This window comes from Chiloscyllium plagiosum, unplaced genomic scaffold (genome assembly GCF_037043375.1).
Source record: "Chiloscyllium plagiosum isolate Xiang-an unplaced genomic scaffold, Cpla_swu_hap1 HiC_scaffold_8, whole genome shotgun sequence".
Classification (NCBI taxonomy): domain Eukaryota; kingdom Metazoa; phylum Chordata; class Chondrichthyes; order Orectolobiformes; family Hemiscylliidae; genus Chiloscyllium; species Chiloscyllium plagiosum.
Window position 1 is genome coordinate 48,309,863 of NW_028270146.1, and position 19,571 is coordinate 48,329,433.

Below are 19,571 nucleotides of genomic sequence, written 5' to 3' on the forward strand. Positions count from 1 at the left end.
GCTGTACATCCCCTGGACTACATGGGGCAATTCAGCATGGCTAATCCACCTAACCTGCATATCTTTGGACTGTGGGAAGGAATCAGAGCACCCAGCCAAGACACAGATACAGGGAGAATGTGCAGACTCCACACAGATGCTCAAGGCTGGAACTGATGCTGTGAGGCAGCAGTCCGAACTACTGAAGCATTGTGCTATCTCCTGTACTTGTATTAAGATTTTTTTTGACATTGCACAACTACATCCTAGGCATTAACTCTCTGAAGTAAAACAACTACCATGTTATTTTTGGCCATTTCCTAATAACAGCCATTGCCCTCTAAACAGCTTGCACTAAATGAACTGAACTTTTCCAAAGTTTAACATGTCATGTGACATTTCCAACACTAATTCCCAAAGAAAATGAATGTTCCAATGTTGGGACAATTGATGCAAATAAGAAAACATTATTTTACTGGCTGAGTAGTTCCATTTCTCCTTTACTGTTTGCATTACCATCTACTTGTATAATATCCAATCTGACTATTACAGTAACTTTAGGGTCCAGTAGAAATCACTAGAATATCAAGAAAAAAGTACAGAAAATAAGTCAAAAGACAAATGGAAATCTGGTCTTTACATCTCGGGGAATAGAATATAAGAGCTCAGAGATCACGTGTCAATGATATAAAATTCAGATTAGACCATACCTGGAGTAGGGATTATGCTGAATACTACATCCTAGGGAGGATAGAGTAACATTTGAGGTGGTGCATCCTATAATTACTAGAATTTTCTGATTCAGTATGTGGATGTACCTATGAGAGAAGGTGCAAAATTTGACTTACTCTTGGGAAATAAGGCAGGGAAGGTGACTGAGGTGTCAGTAGGGGAGCACTTTGGGGCCAGCGACCAGAATTCTATTAGTTTTAAAATAGTTTTGGAAAAGGATAGCCTGGATCTAAAAATTGAAGCGCTAAATTGGAGGAAGGCTAATTTCGATGGTATTCGGAAAGAACTTTCAAAAGCCGATTGGGAGCAGATGTTCACAGGTAAAGGGATGGCTGGAAAATGGGAAAACGAAAGTCCAGAAACAGTATATACCTGTTAGGGAAAAGGAACAGCTGCTAGGTCAAGGGAATGCTGGATGACTAGAGAAATTAAGGATTTGGTTAAGAAAAAGGAAGCATACATCAGGTATAGACAGGATAGATCGAATGAATCCTTAGAAGAGTATAAAGGCAGTCGGAGTATACTTAAGAGGGAAATCAGGAGGGCAAAATGGGGACATGAGATAGCTTTGGCAAATAGGGTTATGGAGAATCCAAAGGGATTTTCTAAACACATTAAGGACAAAAGGGTAAATAGGGAGAGAATAGTGCCCCTCAAAAAGCTGCAGGAGATGGGGTAGATATTATTAAACGAATATTTTTCATCAGTGTTTACTGTGGAGAAGGACATGGAAGATATAGTATGTAGGGAAATGGATGGTGGCATCTTGAAAAATGTTCATATTACGGAGGAAGTTCTGGATGTCTTGAAATGCATAAAGGTGGATAAATCACCATTACCTCATCAGGTGTGCCCTGGAACTCTGTGGGAAGCTAGGGATGTGATTGCTGGGCCCTTTGCTGAGATATTTGTATCAAGGGTAGTCACAGGTGAAGTGCCAGAAGACTGAAGGTTGGCTAACTTGGTGCCACTATTTAAGAAGGGTGGTAAGGACAAGCCAAAGATCTATAGACCGGTGAGCCTGACATCAGTGGTGGGCAAATTGTTGGAGAGAATCTGGAGGGACAGGATTTACATGTTTTTGGAAAGGCAAGGACTGATTAGAGACAGTCAGCATGGCTTTGTGCATGGGAAATCATGTCTCACAAACTTGAGTAAGTTTTTTGAAGAAGTAACAAAGAGCAATGCTGAGGGCAGAGCAATGGACGTGATCTATATGGACTTCAGTAAGGCATTTAACAAGGTTCCTCATGGTAGACTGGTTAGCAAGGTTAGATCTCATGGAACACAGGGAGAACTAGCCATTTGAATACAGAACTGGCTCAAAGGTAGAAGATAGAGGGTGGTGGTGGAAGGTTGCTTTTCAGACTGCAGGCCTGTGACCAGTGGTATGCCACAAGGATCGGTGCTGGGTCCTGCTTTTTGTCATTTATATAAATGATTTGGATGTGACCATAGGGGGTATAGTCAATAAGTTTGCAGATGACACCACAATTGGACATGTAGTGGACAGCGAAGAATGTTACCTTAGAATACAATGGGATCTTGATCAGATGGGCCAATGGGCTAAGGAGTGGCAGATGGAGTTTAATTTAGATAAATATGAGGTACTGCACTTTGGAAAAGCAAATCAGAGCAGGACTTATACACTTAATGGTGAGGTCCTGGAGAGTATTGCTGAACAGAGACCTTGGAGTCCAGGTTCATAGTTCCTTGAAAGTGGAGTCACAGGTAGATAGGATAGTGAAGAAGGTGTTTGGAATGCTTTCCTTTATTGATCAGAGCATTGAGTATAGGAGTTGGGAGGTCATGTTGCAGCTATACAGGATATTAGTTAGGCCACTTTTGGAATATTGCGTGCAATTATGGTCTCCTTCCTATCAGAAGACTGTTGTGAAACTTGAAAGGGTGAAGAAAAGATTTACAAGGATGTTGCCAGAGCTAGAGGATTTGAGCCAAAGGGAGAGGCTGAATATGCAGGGGCTATTCACCCTGAAGGATCAGGGTGACCTTATAGAGATTTATTTATAAAATCATAAGGGGCATGGTTAGGGTAAATAGACAAGGCCTTTTCCCTGTGATGGTGGAGTCCAGAACTAGAGGGCATAGATTTAGGATGAGAGGGGAAAAATTTAAAAGGGATCTAATTGTCAACTTGTTCACACAGAAGGTGGTGCGTGTATGGAATGAACTGTCGGAGGAAGTGGTGGAGGCTGGTATAATTACAGCATTTAAAAGGCATCTGGATAGGCACATAAAAACGGATGGTTCAGAGGGATATGGGCTATGGGCTGGCAAATGGGACTAGATTAGGTTAGGATATCTGGTTGGCATGGACAAGTTGGACTGAAGAGTCTGTTTCCATGCTGCACATCTCTATGACTCTACTTAATTGAAATTATTCAAGAAATTAAGAAGAATAGGTAAAATGAATTGGGAGAAAACATTTGTTCATTGAGAGACCATGACTAGGGGGCATAGTTTACAAATTAGAGTCAGACATTTGATAGCTGCAATTAGGAAACAACTATCCAAACAAGAGGTAATTGAAAACTTGAGTTTAACCTTTTATTTCTGCTTAAACCAGATGAGACTCAAGTTTCTTTGTTTAAAAAAGTTTATTCATATTTGCATGGGAGATCTAAATATCCAAAAATGACTTAGAGCTCATATCTCTATTGATAGAACAAAGATTTTACACATAACAAGTTGCCAATCAAATATCCCTACACATAATAATTTCCAAAAGGATACACATTTACTCACCCTAACTCCACCAATCATATTTGAATAGTTCACATTTCAAGTTATTATACATAACTATAATCATCCAATCACATTAAAACTAATACACATGACAATATTATTCAATCATACTCAAACTTCAACGGGGGCAGTGATGACTTAATGGTATCATTACTGTACTATTAATCTAGAGACCCAGGTAATGCTCTGGGGATCTGGGTTCAAATCCCACCATAGCACATGGTAGAATATGAATTCAATAAGAAAACTCTGGAATTAACAGTCTAATGAATATTGTACATGTACCATTGTACATTGTTGGGGAAAAAACCCATCTGGTTTGCTAATGTCCTTTAGGGGCGTAAATCTGCCATCCTTACCTCACCTGGCCTATATGTGACTCCAGACCATGGCAATGTGTTTGACTCTTAACAATTAGGGATGGGTAATAAATACTAGCCAGCCAGCGTTGCCCACATCTCATGAATGAATTTTTAAAATGCTATTATTACCCAGTCATATCATTTCATGGCCACATCTCCAACTGTTAGTAAATACTCTGTAATTATAGAAGACCTATATTATTTATTATTCCACCGACCAGTCCCTCCTGTTGCCTATACTGTCTATTTTTCCCTTTCGGTAATGTATAGGAACATAGGATTTCAGAGGAGGAGTAGGCCCTTTATTCCTTCAAGCCTATTTGGCTTTTTCAATAAAATTATGGCCAATCTAATTGCAGTCTCAACTCTTTCCTGTTTGCCTGCCCACCCACCTTAATCCTAGGCTACTTTGTCTATCAGCAATCTATACAGAAATAAGATAGAAATTTGGAACACTCTTTAGCAAATGGCAATTGATGCTAGACCAGTTGTTAACATTAAAATTGTGATTGAAAGCCAGTATTAGTAAGGGATAAATAGCAAGGGCAATATATACAATTCAATCACAGATCAGCCATTTAGTTTAATTTAATCTAATTTAATGGCAGAACATGCTTGAATGGTTAAATGGTCTCCTGTCCCTTTGTACCAAATGGAAAATATGCACATAAAAAACAAATATTGATATTTAGCATGAAGTACATTTTTAACTGAAGACTAATAGTTCTACACGTTCTTACAGTTACCGATTCACAGGAAATGTTATAATTTACCAAATATGAATCAATATCACATCAATGAATTGCAATTAAAATTTTCGTGAAGGCTTCAGAGCTCTGACAAATATGTCATATTTACTGGATCTGATCATTGCCTGTAAAATCACAACATTGTTAAGCTTTCTCCCCTAGTCATTGCGCCTTCTGGTAAAGACATTTTGTTGCTGTCCCTTGATTCAAGCGATTTTTAACGTGGATATGTCTTTTTGCAGCAACTATACTTTTATCAAAATACACTTCATGCTCTCATGACTTGAAAATGTCCAAAGGGTCACAACCTGTGATAGCTAGTTCAATAATCAAATATTCTCACAGAAACTTGACGTCAATCATGACGGACATTTGAAAAGATAGAAAGGTGATGAATTAGTGTCTAAAGTATAAACTGAAATATTTGCACTTTCTGGTGTAAATGTCATCATTCAGTTAACAACGTAAGGGTCAATCCAACTGACAAGTAAATGTGCAGCTCATTCAAAACTGCTGTCAATCAATACTTATTATTCTCACTGGTTCTCTGATTATGCTATACAGCAAAACATACAACAATGATTCTTCCTCCATCGGAATTTAGAGACACTTATTCCTTGAAATAATTGATTGTCTGATGAAATGTCATTGTTTAATTTCATCATGTCATTTGCTTGTTTGAGGATGCTCCGTCTTTCTTTTCTGGTCATCATTCCTCTAATATCCAGAATAGCATTGATGTGTTCCTTCCTTTAAAATATAAATTATAGTATTTTACAACTAATGCAACAGTCACTGGTCCTGATTGCCTTAATTCTGTTAGTCTGAAGTTGCCAAACCTTTGCCTGTCCTATGTTATTTTTGCAGATTCATTGCCTATTCATCTTGTCTTTTCCTTGAAAATATTCTTATTTGATCCTGCACCAACAACCCTTCCGATGCTTAATATCTCCCCATTATATTTTTAATGATCTTATGAAAGTTAAAGAAGTTGTTTTTAACCATTAACTTATAATTTCAATATTTAATTACCGGTATCATTTTGGTACTGTCTTTCTGGCTTGAATCTTTACTGAGTCGGGATAACTTAGGAGCCTTTTAAACATGGAGGATAGGTCCCAACTCCTGACCACATTCCTAAAGTTTCCAATCTGTAGAAGTGCCTTAAAATGTGTGGACTGGCTCATATTATGAGTTTGCACCTAGTATTCCTGACCTGGTTGGCACCAAAGTGGGGACAGGCATGTCCTAGTCTTATGCAACTTTTATAGAGTTAGACCAGGTTTCAAAAAACTCACGGTTCACAAAGGGTCAGAAGCTTAAACCATAGTCTGAGGGGACCTTTTGAAAGATATGTTTAAACATTCTCCTCAGAACTCCATCCATTCCCATGGCCCCTCATATCTTCTGACAAATTATGGCACTTCTATATCCGTTCACCCATGATATATTTCATATAAGCAATTAAGCCTACAGTGACAATAGGATGACATGTTGTAAAAGGAGATTTTGAAGAAAGTTGGAAATAATGATAAACTTAAAGTCATTTTTTTGTTTCTTCCCATTTTCTTAAAAATACCTTTTACAATATACCAAAAGAAGTATCAACTATCCCGACTCTTTAAATATCAATAGTGGGAATTGTAAGCACTTAAAACTGCCTAATCTTGTATAAATAAATATTGTGCAATTGACAGAACAGACCAGAGAACCAGAGCTGACAATCAAAAAAAAGTTTTCATTGGTGCTCCGGTAATTCAATTCACTAATGGATTTTTGGGCTCTCAGTCAAGTATGCATTAAGGATTGGAATTTATTGTTTTAACGATTCTATCAAATGTTACCTTATCTTGAAAAATGCTGTACTGATAACATTTGTAATATGTAAGAACTTGGATACAGTCAATCAACTTGTGCTGAGATATACTATGTGTGTCCCAATAAACTATTATTTTGCATTTACTTCTTGCAGACCTGAACATTTCTCAGCACTGCTCCCATGTCATGGATAAATCTCAAAACTGAACACAGTTTAGCTCAGTTGGCTGGATGGTTGGTTTGCGAAGCAGAGCAATGCCAACAGTGTGGGTTCAATTCCCATCACTGTCTAAGACTACCATGAAGGAGTGTCCTTCTCAACTTCTCCCCTCACCTGAAGTATGGTGGTCCTCAGGTTAAATCACCACCAGTCATCTCTCTCTAATGAGCGAACAACCCTTTAGTCTGGTAAGACTATGGCAACCCAACAACTTTCAATTTAATTACAAATGTTTGAAAATTGTGTTTATAAATTGCCAACTCTTTTTGAATCTGTCAACATTTTCAAGTTGGCAGCTTAAGATCTCCTCAGAAAAGAATGCTGATAAACATTGAGTTTCACATGATCACCTACCTTACATCAGGGTAGTTACAAACAAGTGCAGCAACTTCTGTCTTCAATGCATTAATATCATTGATTTGAATGATTTCAGCCACATCTAGGATAGGTTGGTTTAGGCAAGTGGCACTAGACTGCTGAAAATATTAAAAACAAACAAATATTTTTCATTACCACGATGTTGACAACTCGATGAATATGAAGTTGTTTAAGGATTTACAAAATCAAATGTTTCTAAATGAAAATATGAGGTCCTAACAATAAGTTAACAATACACTTAAGCTATATTAAGCAACACATATACGTATTAACTTTGACTTTGTAGGCAAATTGTTATCCCTGAAAATCATTAAGTGCTATATTTTGGATCTATTCAACACCCAATTTATGACCCTATCAAAGCTTATTGTGCAGTAGAAAACCTCTACAATTGCTACCATGGTTGAAGTTTAAGCATAAGGAGGATACCTACATTACTTCCCTATGTCACAAATCCAATAAATCCAGTGGAGCTGGCTCGTTGATGGGGGCAAGCTGAATCCCTAGCTTGTTCCTATATTTACCTGTTAATAAGTCCATATCTGTCCATAAGTCCACATGGCCATATCTGTGGCCAATCTTGTACAGAGTTTTTAGCGAAGACCTGAGGTGAAGTAACTGGAATACTAAGTGTCTCTGCATCTGATCTCACCCATTTTCTTTTAATAGATATTTATATTAGAAATTTAACATTTTTACAAGTTTACAAAAATAAACAAAACTCTCAGATATAAACATTGATATACAATTAGCTCAAATATACAATAGCCAAAATTTGACAAAAAAAAAACAAAACAACAAAAAAAAAACCGAAAAGAAAAAAAAACAAACAAACAAAACTCAACTATCTACTAATCTAACCTACAACTAACCAGGGTGTATATTTAAGTCTCTTACATGCTCGGGATGTGTTAGCATCAGATATAATAAAACCCGTATTCGTGCGGGATTCCTCCCCCGAGGGGCCGCGGACCAGCCAGGTTTGTAATCTCAATTAAATAAAAGCCCTTGTTAGGATAGCCGAAATATCTGTATTTATATAATTCAAAAAGGGCTGCCATATTTTATAAAATAATTCGGTCTTTCAGTGCACCATGTTTGTAAGGAAGTCAAGGGGAATACATTCCATAATTAGTCTGTGCCAATTTGAAAGTCCAGGGGGGCCCTCCGCCGCCCAGTTCACCAAAATATTTTTCCTTGCACAGAAAGAAAGAATAGAAAATAGTCTCTTCCCGTACGTGTCCAGGGAGGGAAAGTTCGAAAAGCCCAAGAGGAGAGATACGGGGTCCACTTTTATTTCCGTTCCTAAAATTTCTGTCAGGGTACTTGCTACTTTAGTCCAATATCTACGGATCTTATGACAGGTCCATAAGCAATGTACAAGAGTGCCCACCTCTATTTTGCATTTAGGACACATTGGAGATGCTCCTGCCTTAGATTTTGCCAATCGAACCGGTGCTATATGGGCCCTATGAAGTATCTTCAGCTGGATAGCCTGAGTTCTGTTACAAATAGTAATTCTTCTAGCATTTTCCCAGATATCATTCCACGTTTCTGTGGAGATTTCTAGTCCCAGATCCTGATCCCATGTTTTAAGCAGATTATCCATATCTCCCGATACTTCATCATGTAGTAAATGATAAATATTACTGACGGAAGATACCCCCACTGGTCGTAGGACACTACATTCTCTATCGGATTTATAAAGACTATCTAATAACGTAGTCTTCTTCTGTATATAATCTCGAATTTGGAAATATCGAAAGAGGTCTCCATTGGGTAATCCGAATTTCTGACGCAGCTGTCCGAAAGACATCAGGACCCCATCTTTAAATAAATCCCCGAGACATGAGATACCCCTGGATCTCCAGAGTTTAAAAGTGGCATCTGTAAACCCCGGTTGGAATCCCCATGCTCCCACTATCGGTGCATAGGGGGATGTTTTATGTGAATTACCCTCATTTTGCCGCATTATATTCCAAGCCTTGATTGTATTTAGTATTATAGGGTTTTTACAGTGATCTGTAATGATTTTCCTCTTGTCTGAGAATAAAAGGTTAATAAGTGGGTATTTTACTTGAGAAGCCTCGATGTCCAACCAGATTGATTGTGGATCAGACAAGACCCAATCAGCTATGTAACTTAATAGGGAACTTAATTGATATTTCCTAAAATCTGGGAAGTCCAATCCACCACTTGCCTGTGGAAGCTGTAGCTTCTTCAGCTTAATGAGGGGCCGCCTATAATTCCAGATAAAGGAACTCAGCCAGCCGTATAATTTACATAAAGCCGTCCTCGGCAGCATCACCGGAAGCATTCTCATAGGATATAGGAGACGGGGCAGGATATTCATTTTGATTAATGCTATTCTACCCAACCAGGAAATTGGCAGGTCTCCCCATCGCTGGAGGTCCTGCCTTATCCTTTCCAATAAATACACAAAATTAGCCTTATACAACTGACCAAATACTGGAGTAATAAAAATGCCTAAATATAAGAAACCCTCCAGGGACCAGCGAAAGGGAAAAAGGGAACCGTCCGCTAAGCGGGGTATCACAGCAAGGCCACCCATTGGCATAGCCTCCGATTTTGAAAAATTAATTTTATAGCCTGAGAATGCACTAAATGTATTAATAACTTGGATTAAGCGAGGTATGGACATCAAAGGGTTACTGAGGAATAGAAGAACATCATCTGCATAAAGGGTAATTTTATGTTTACCTGTACCAATCCTTGGGGCCACTATATTAGGATCAGCTCGTATAGCTTCTGCTAGTGGTTCAATTATTAGCGTGAATAACAATGGCGAGAGGGGACATCCCTGACGGCAGCCCCTACCCACACTGAAGCTATCCGAGCCTAATCCATTGGTAACCACAACTGCTTTGGGATCACTATACAATGTTGAGATCCATTTGGTAAACACCTGTCCAACACCAAACCTCTCCAATGTGTAAAACAAATATGACCATTCGACCCTATCAAATGCCTTTTCCGCGTCTAATGAAACCACTACTCCTGGTATCTTTCCCTGATGACAAGCTTGAATCATATTCAGAGCCCTTCTAACATTATTGGATGATCTACGGCCCTTAATAAACCCCGTCTGATCCTCCTTTATAATATGTGGCAGTATCCTTTCTAGTCTCAGTGCTAACGTTTTAGAGAGGATTTTAAAATCTACATTTAGCAAGGATATTGGTCTGTATGATGTACAATCTTCTGGGTCCTTTCCTTTTTTAAGGATAAGAGAGATATTTGCCTCTTTCAGCCAAGGCGGGAGACAGCCCTGACTATATGCATAGTTATACATGTCCATAAGTGGACCAGCCAGTATTTCTGTAAATTCTTTATAGAATTCAGCTTGAAAGCCATCTGGGCCCGGCGCCTTACCATTTTGAAGGTGCCTAATTGCATCAACTATATCTTGGGGTGTAAGAGGAGCATTTAGGACCGATACTTGTTCCGGAGTTAGGTCTGGAAAAGTCAAATTTTTAAAAAATGACTGCATCCTCTTCGTCCTATCTTCACAATCCTGTGATTTATATAACTCAGAATAGAATTCTCTAAAGGTCGCATTAATCTTTTTATGATCATGAGTCAAAATACCCGTACTTTCCTTGATAGACATAATAGTCTGAGGGGCCTTTTTTTTCTTTGCAAGAAATGCTAAGTATCTACCCGGTTTGTCGCCATATTCATATAACCTTTGCTTTGCAAATAATATTTCCCTCTTAGCCGTTTGAGTAAGTGTAGTGTTTAGAGCTGTCCTAAGAGCTGTAATCCTTTGCAATTTAATAATAGAAGGTCTATCAGTGTATGCTGTTTCAGCCGCTTTTAAGCGGGCTTCAAGCAGACGCTGTTGTTCTCCCTTTAATTTCTTCTGGGTCGCTGACTAGGAGATGATCAAGCCTCGTGTGTAAGCTTTGATGGTCTCCCACATCATTGACGGGTTGCTAGCTGTACCTGAATTAATTTCTAAAAAAGTTTTAAATTCTTGAGAGAAGTACTTTACAAATTTACTATCTTTCATTAAGAAGGGGTCCATACGCCAATGCCGAGGGGATGTCCCACTGTTCCTCGCCTTAGTTTCCATATATACAGCAGCGTGGTCAGAAATTGCTATATTACCTATTTTACAGGATGATATGGAATTTAAAAAAATCGAGGGGGCAAAAAACATATCAATTCTGGTATGACATTTATGTGGATTAGAGTAGAAAGAAAAATCTCTACCCTGTGGATGAAGACATCTCCATACATCTACCAATCCTAATTCTTTGTTCAGATCCATCAATTGTCTAGATCTGGGAGATACTCCTGCAGTACTCTTGGGAATCCTGTCTATTTCCGGATCCATAATACAATTAAAGTCTCCCCCTATAATTATATGACGGGCATCAAAAGCCATCAATTTTGAAAAGGCTTCCGTTATAAATTTAAAGGGGTGTGCCGGGGGGCAGTACAAATTTAAAATCCCATATTCCTCTCCATTTATGAGGGCTTTAATCAAGATATATCGTCCAGATTCGTCTTTTATCTGCTTTAGGATTTTGAAAGGGAAATTCTTCCGAATAAGAATAACAACTCCCCTGCTTTTTGAGCTAAAAGAAGAAAAAAAGGCCTGATCAAATCCGCCCTGTCGTAATTTCAAGTGTTCTTTATCTGACAGGTGTGTCTCCTGTAGGAGAGCTATATCAACTCTTTCCTTCTTAAGATTTGATAATATTTTCTTCCTTTTGAGTGGCGAATTACTCCCCTTGACATTCCAGGTGCACCACTTAACCGACTGATCAACCATAATCCTCTGGGCCAGTCCGAGACCCCTCGGGAGGGGGAACCCTATCCAGAACATCCCGAGCATGGAACATGTAAAATTTACAAAAATAAAGCCTCTTTAATACACCCACAACAATACAGTAAAAAACTATTTCTAAATAAAAAAAATATAAAACGTATCTAAGTGGAGACTTTCCCCCTTGTTCCCAGGGGGCGTCACTTCCTCTCCAAAAGTCCCTCATATCCTCTCCCAACCAATGCCCCACCCTTGACCCAGGCACTCCTCAATAAAATGAGGAGAATTCAAATATAATACAAAGCTAGAGTTAACAGTGAGCACCCTACCCGCACCCATACCAACACCTGGGTATATTTGGTAATGTTAATACCATATATAAACATATAACTATAAAATTACCACTTCAACAAATAATAATTAAATATGATAATACAAAATAACGAAGGGAAAACAACCCCGCTCCTAAAGACAGAGGTAAAATCGAATAAGGTAACCACCTCCCCCCACCAACATTAACCAAATCCCCCAGCTTATATATATATACATATATATACATACACATACACACACATATATATATATATATATACATACATACATACACATACACACACATATACATACATCCCTCATATATACATAAAATAATAACAGAAAACAACTCCAAGGGGGGGGGAGAAAATCAAATCCCTCTCCCCACCCCCCATGATAATATTAAGCAGTAAGGTAAGAAAAAAAAAGGGAGGGGATATAAACCAAAGCGGGGGGGGGGGGAAAGGCAGACCAACATCCATTATGTCCTACAGTTTATCTAAGAGAGTCCAAGAATTCCTTAGCCTTTTCTGGTGATCCAAAGTTATATACGGATCCTTCATGGTTAAAGCGTAACATCGCTGGGTAGCGTAAGGAGTACTGAACATTTAAGTCCCTTAAACGCTTCTTCACCTCGTCGAATGCCTTCCTCTTTCGAACTAGAGCCGGGGAAAAGTCCTGAAATAGCATGATCTTGGATTCTTTGTAGATCATAGCTTGGGGGTCTTTTCCGAGATTTCTAGAGGCTTCTAGGAGTATCTGCCTCTCCCTATAGCTCTGCAGCCGGAACAGGACCGGGCGTGGGCGCTGGTTCGAGCCGGGCCCGCGTATTGCTACCCGGTAGGCCCATTCCACCCTTACCTGGCCTGATCCAGCTTGCAGATTTAAAAGTTGTGGCAGCCACTGCTCCAGGAATGCTGTAAGCTGGCCTTCCTCTTCCCGTTCGGGAAGGCCCAGCAAACGAATATTTTTTCGGCGAGCTCGATTATCGAGGTCGTCAATATGATTTTCCAAGGTCCGGACTCGCTGCTCGAGAGTCCGGACCTGATCCACGGCCGATTGAGCGGTTGTCTCGGAGGTCGCAGCCTTTAGCTCCGCCCCTCCGACTCGGCGTTGAATTTCTTCAATCTCACGGTCGTGCTTCTGCAGCGCGGCCGAGAGCGACTCCCAACGGTTTCTGGATTCGACAATAAAAGCATCGATCTTCGAGTCAAGCTTGGAAAGCATTTCTGCAAGGCTTGTTACTGTTGTAAGTCCCCCGGTGTGGCTGTGGACGCCTCTGCTGCAGCTGGAGAGTGTGGGGGAGGGGTTCCTGCATGCTGAGAGCTGCGGGCTCCCTTCCCTTTAGTCATTTTAACTTAGGATTAAGTTGTTTAAATGTAATATTACACAACTAATTGAATTACAAAACTATTATAAATGATTTGGTGAGCTTGGTAGGGGGTAGGTGACCCACTGTGCCCAAGTCTTGGGAGGAGCACTATAGACTCAGTCTTACTGGGTCGCCGCCATCTTGGATCCCCCTCACCCATTTTTAAATCAGTATTTGTGTTTAGAAAGGGCAGAGGCCCTGTCGATGACAATCCATATCAGCTCAAAATCAGCAATAAACTAGGGCCAGCATTTATGTCAGTGTAATCTTGTTGAAGTTACTTCAAGAGGGTACATGAATTCTCAAGACCATGATTTATTTTAAAAAAATTAGTGTGATCTTAAATACATTGGTTTCTCCTGTTTACTTTTTATTTCTCATTGTACATAACTCTCATTTCCGAGCAGTTTGAATGGAATATGGTATTGTTCTTAGTTTGCATGGAACATCACATTTCTTTAAGACTTTGAAAAATCACATCTCCAGGCACCGAACATCTTAGGAAGAAAATGTGCGCATTCTGTACCTTAATCAGCGCTAATTTGGAAAGCCACAAATTTGTGCCAGAGTATAGTTGGAAATAAAGTATTGCTGCAGTAAATTCCTGATAGGCTTTCTGGATAGGAGGGGAAGGGGGAAAAATAAAATCACAGGGCAATTCAATTCAAACCATTTTTAATATTCTGAGTAACTTGTTAGGCCATAGAGCAACTTGCATTTTCACAGTTTAATAAGGTAATAGTGGATGATAACTAGGGGCACTTAAAAGAAAATGACAAGGAAAACCACTTCAAATCAGAGGGAAAGCCAAGTAACTTATGGAAAGAGCTAACCTTTATGAAATAAGCAAGTTCAGGTATGGCCTACTCCTGCTCCTATATTTCTGCTTATATTCTTAAATAATGAATAGGATAGTTAAAAAATGAATAGGATAGTTAGTGAAACCTTCTTACCAGATTTGCAAAGACCTGTTGCAGCTGTTTGGAGTCCTGAATAATTTTTCTAGATATCTGACTCCGGTTATTTGATGTACATCTCAGAGAACTGTTAATAATGACTCTTAAGTATTCCTGAATAATTACAGATTGTGCCCTCGCTACCAAAGCCTGCAAAGAAAATTCAAAATACAACTTCATTTTCCAAAAAAATGAATTTTGAATGATATGTGCCATATGTGTACAAATTAAAGCTTACATTACCTTGTAGAAGCCTGTTGTGCTCATATCAGAAAATTGAGCAAAATAGTCTATTATTGAAGAACTTGCTTTATTTAAGTTATTTGAATCCAAATCCTTTTTCAAATGGTTTGAAAAGCAAATCTTAAAAACAAAACAAAAAATAGTTACACTGGGGACAATAAACCTCATCAATATTCAGTACACCCTCTCCATAAAATAATGTACCTGCCTAAGACATTTATATTTAGTTCTCACATCCACAATGGGACGAGCATTTGGGTATTGTTTACATGCTGATGACATTTCAACTATCTTAGGACTGACTTTCCAATAGCTAATGTCATTTTACAGCAGAACAAAACAGAAATACGGAGAAAAAAACCCAATTCATAACCTTGCCACACAGCGCAGACCTAAGGGTGGGAATGGATGAAGTAGAAGGCATCTTTAATCCCAGATCCTTTTTTTTCCTCTCCATTTACTCATTTGCTCGTGGTCTGAGACATTTCAAGCATAAAATTATTTCAACAGCATTTTGACACATAAGCAATATTTGAAAGGGTACCAGTGGTTAACATTCAAACATATCTTCTGTTGCTCTTTCACTTCTACGAATGTCATCAAAGAGCCAGTGACAGGTCTGAAGTAGCTCCCATGAAGCCAAAATTGCACCTGAATCATTTAATCCACCAATTGTATTCAGCTACCATTAAAAATGTGCCGGATAAGATTCAAAAGGGAGCACCAGGTGAATCTTAAAGTGCATGCATGCAAGCTTGATGGTCATGGCAGGAGGAGAAGTAGGAACTTGCTGGACATTGACCAGTGTGAATCCTTCCCTAACTACATAGCCCAATGGATTTCCACCTCTTCACACTGCCATACAACAGAAGTCTGCTATCAATAATTTATGTAGTGTTGGACTCTGGCTCAATCTACCAATTTAAAGTTACTTTCTCCTATGTGTGAGCCAAGTCCTGCGTGTTCTTTTAAATGAAGCAATAGGAGAAGATATTCGGTCTCACACTCTTAATTTATTTTACACAGTAAGTGAACAAAGCATTCAGAGCTCTGGGTCTAAACCTCTTTGTCCCTGACAAACTACAAAAGTGTGCCAGTTCAAAAAGAAAGACCTCGTTTTGTCCCTGCCCCAGTCTTTTATACCATAAAAAACGTCATATAAACACTGAGGTAGAATTATCTTCTGATTGGGTGTTGCTCTGACTCCATTCCCCGCCTCCTCGCATTCCTAGATGTCCGACCCCACGTGACCTTCTTTTGCCTGCGAAACGGAGCATCACGTGACCTCCTCGACCCATCTCCGAGGCGCGAAACGGAACATCACGTGACCGACCGCCCTCTTCCGGGGGCGCGAAACGGGACGTCACGTGACCGCCCCCTGCTTGTGTTACAGAGTCACCACAGGGTTTTGAGTGCTGAATCCATCCAGAGTCACAGCCAGCCTTCCGTTTTTAAAGTAAGGAATATATTTACAGTAGCCATTTGAGTTTAAGCAGAGTATCCAACATGGTCTGTCAGCAATTGTAATCTCCAAGCCACATTTATATAGCCTTCTTAGTTAAGAAGATTGTTTCAACTAAGTGAAGGAATCTGATGAATAAAATTGTGACGCAGGGGTTCAATGCCTTAATACCTACCTGAAAGTGTGGACCCAAAAGCTCAGCGGATACAGAACAATCCTCAACAGCACAAGTGTAGCTGCACCAGTCATTGTGACATAGCTGAATGAACGTAGAAGGCCATCTCACTCAAAAGTGTTGCCCACTAATAACCAACACTGAGTTATCTCATTTACTGTTGGTGCGGAGGAGCCAGTATTGAAGGAGCAGCACTCTGAAAGCTAGTGCTTTCAAATAACCTGGTGTTGTGTGATTTTTGGCTTAATTTACTGTTGTCACTGGGAATGCAGCACCAGATTCACTCTTTAAATGTATTACAATTAACGCCCTGATTTTCTTTTGCAGATAATTTGTTCAAATGCACAGTAACCTGAAGGGGCACTCTTGTGTGTGGTCTCCGCAGGAACCTTTGGGTTGCTGTAATGCCGTCTGGACACTCAGCAATGACTACCACTGAAAAATGCACTTAATATAGAAAACTGTTACAAGGTGCTTCACAGTCGCTTAATCGAAAAAGTAAACGCTAAGTTAAAATACAGATAAGTAGGAGGGATGGCCAAATTAGTACAGATTTATCGGAATGTTCTTCAAGTGGGAGTGGGAGATGGAGAGCCAGAGGAATTTATGGAGGGAATTCCAGAGCATTGGACTTAAAATGCTGAAGATATTGTCCACAATAAAAGGGGCAAACAACAAGGGAGCACAAGACTGGTGAGAGAGGAATGGAGTGTTTGGCACCAGGCAACAGTAGGATATAGAGCTGAGCAAGGTTTTATGGATAAGAAGGAGCAAGTTCATGAGGAATGAAAACATTCAGATGAGAAATATATATATCAAGGCACAGTGAACTGGAACATTAGTCGGTAACGAAAAATACAAACTGATGTTATTGAAAGTAGACAGTGGCAATATTCCGACCCATTTGTTCAGTATGTCTGTCTGTTCATAAAGAACTTATCTCAAAACCTAATGGATGGGTTTCAACAAAAGGTTAGACACACATAGGTAATGCTCAACAAAGAACATATTAGACTTTGGTGATGATATGGATCTGGATCCAGATCTTGGACAATTTTTTTTTAAAATGGTCCATTAACATTAGGAAAAAGGACAAACTTACTTCAAACAATTATTTAGTTTGTTCATGGGATTTGTCACTGACTAGGTCAGCATTTATTGTCCTATTCTAATTGCCCTGGAGAAGGTGAGCTATCTTCCTTGAACCACTGCAGGGCCACTCAACTGTCATTAGGAAGGGAGTTCCAGGATTTTGACCCAATGACAGTGAAGGAGCATGATATAGTTCCAAGTCAAGATGCTGTGTGGTTTGGAGGAGAACATGTAGGTAGTGCTGTTCCCATGTGTCTGCTGTCCTCGTTCTTCTAGACGACAGACATCACATGTTTGGAAGGTGCTGACAAAGGAAGCTTGCTACGTTACTGCAGTGTACTGTCAGTGGTGAAGGGAATGAATGTTCAAGGTGGCGGATGGGTGCAATAAAAAAGGATGCTTTGTCCTGGATGGTTGACCCTCGTGTGTGTTGTTGGAGCTGTACACATCTAGGCAGTATTTCATCATACTCCTACTTGTGACTTATAGATAATGTATAGGCATTGAGGAGATAGGAGGAGACTTACGCGCTGCAGGATTCTGAGCTTCTGACCTGCTCTTGTAGCCACAGTATTCATATAGCTGTTCTAGTTCAGTTTCTAATCATGGTAACTCCCATGGTAGTGAGTTATTAGATGATAGTAATGCTATTGAATGTAAGTGGATGACAATTATATTCCCTCTTTTGGAAATTGTCATTGCCTGACACTTGTGTGGTGCAAAAGGGAGTTGGCTGAATGTTGTCCAGGTCTTGCTACATATGGACATACATTGCTTTAGTATCTGAAGAGTTGCAAAATTTGTTAAACATTATGAAACAATCACTGAATGTCTTCAGTTCTGGCATTCTGATGGAGGGAAGGACATTTATGAAGCACCTGAAGACCCATTTTCCTTTGAGTCATGTATGTTTCCATCCAGAGGAGGCTTTTGTCCAATTCCCATTGACTCTAGTTTTGTTCTGCCTTCTTGTTGATGCGATACTCAGTCATATTCGACCCTGCTGTCAAGAGCAGTCAACCTCCCATCACCTTGGGAATTCAACTTTTACTTGTGTTTGATCCAAAGCTGCAAGGAGGTCAGGTACTGACTGGTTATGGCAGAACCCAAACTGAGTATCAGTGAGCATGTTATTCCTTTGCAAGTTCCAATGAATAACACTGTCAATGGACCATTCAGCCACTTTGCCAATGATTGAGAACGGATCATTAGGGCTATAATTGGTCAGGCTGAGTTTTGCATATAGAATATACCTTTAGATGAAAGTTTTGTAGCTGCACTGGAACAACTTGGCTAAGGACATGGCTAGGAGGAGAAAGTGAGGTCTGCAGATGCTGGAGATCAGAGCTGAAAATGTGTTGCTGGAACAGTGCAGCAGGTCAGGCAGCATCCAGGGAACAGGAGAATCGACGTTTCGGGCACATGGCTAGGTCTGGAGGACAAGTCTTCAATAATATTGTCAGAGTGTTGTGGGCCCGTGGCCATTGTGGTATCCAGTGTCTTCAGCTGTTTATTGACATGACATGGAGTTAATCAAATTGGCTCAAAATTAGTATCTGCAAATGTTGAGGATCTCAGGAGAATAACAAAATGAATCATCTGTTCAGCCCGTCATGGCTGAGGATAGATGAAAATGTTTCAGCCTTCTTTGCACAAATGTGCTAGAATCCCCCATTGTTAAAGATGGGAATAATTATCGAGCCTCTTCTTCCTCTTGTTGGTCATTTTATTGTTCACTACCATTCATAATTGGTCATGGCCAGACTGGAGAACTTACACCTGATCCGTTAATTGTTGGATCACTTACACTATTGTATACTGCTTTCACAGCTTGGTCAGCAAGTTGACCTAAGTTATGGGTTGATAGTTAGTTTATTTAGAAAGTTGTTGATTATTTTAGAATGTTATGAATTGTCTCAACTGCTGTGGTGCAGCTGTCAAAATATGAGCATCATTTTCAGAGCAGATTGTTGGATGACAATTGTCCTGAAGCTTCCTTAGAGATGGAAACTCCTAACAGATTATTTTTTAGTTTTGTAGTTGCAAACCTCAAGGAAGAACTGTGTAATTGTAATAATGTTAACATAGCATGGCCAAGTTATTCTGAGTGCCCTATTCAAGTATAATTGTTGACAGGGGTTATTATCAAGGAGAAGC

The 19,571-nt window shown here is 39.6% G+C and overlaps 1 protein-coding gene across 3 annotated transcripts in view; it reads right to left on the bottom strand.

Moving 5' to 3' along the window:
• Positions 1 to 3,292: 3,292 nt before the first annotated feature.
• The window catches only part of LOC122553540 (exocyst complex component 3-like), a 78,132-nt gene continuing 61,853 nt past the window's right edge, over positions 3,293 to 19,571 (bottom strand). For all 3 annotated transcript variants that reach the window (XM_087989794.1, XM_043697481.2, XM_043697482.2), the window contains exons 8-11: positions 14,686 to 14,805; positions 14,440 to 14,592; positions 6,981 to 7,102; positions 3,293 to 5,338 (exon numbers count right to left, since the gene is read on the bottom strand). In XM_087989794.1, the coding sequence (XP_087845920.1) occupies positions 5,140 to 5,338; positions 6,981 to 7,102; positions 14,440 to 14,592; positions 14,686 to 14,805 (594 nt within the window). In that variant the 3' untranslated portion in view covers positions 3,293 to 5,139. The remainder of the gene's footprint in view (positions 5,339 to 6,980; positions 7,103 to 14,439; positions 14,593 to 14,685; positions 14,806 to 19,571) is intronic.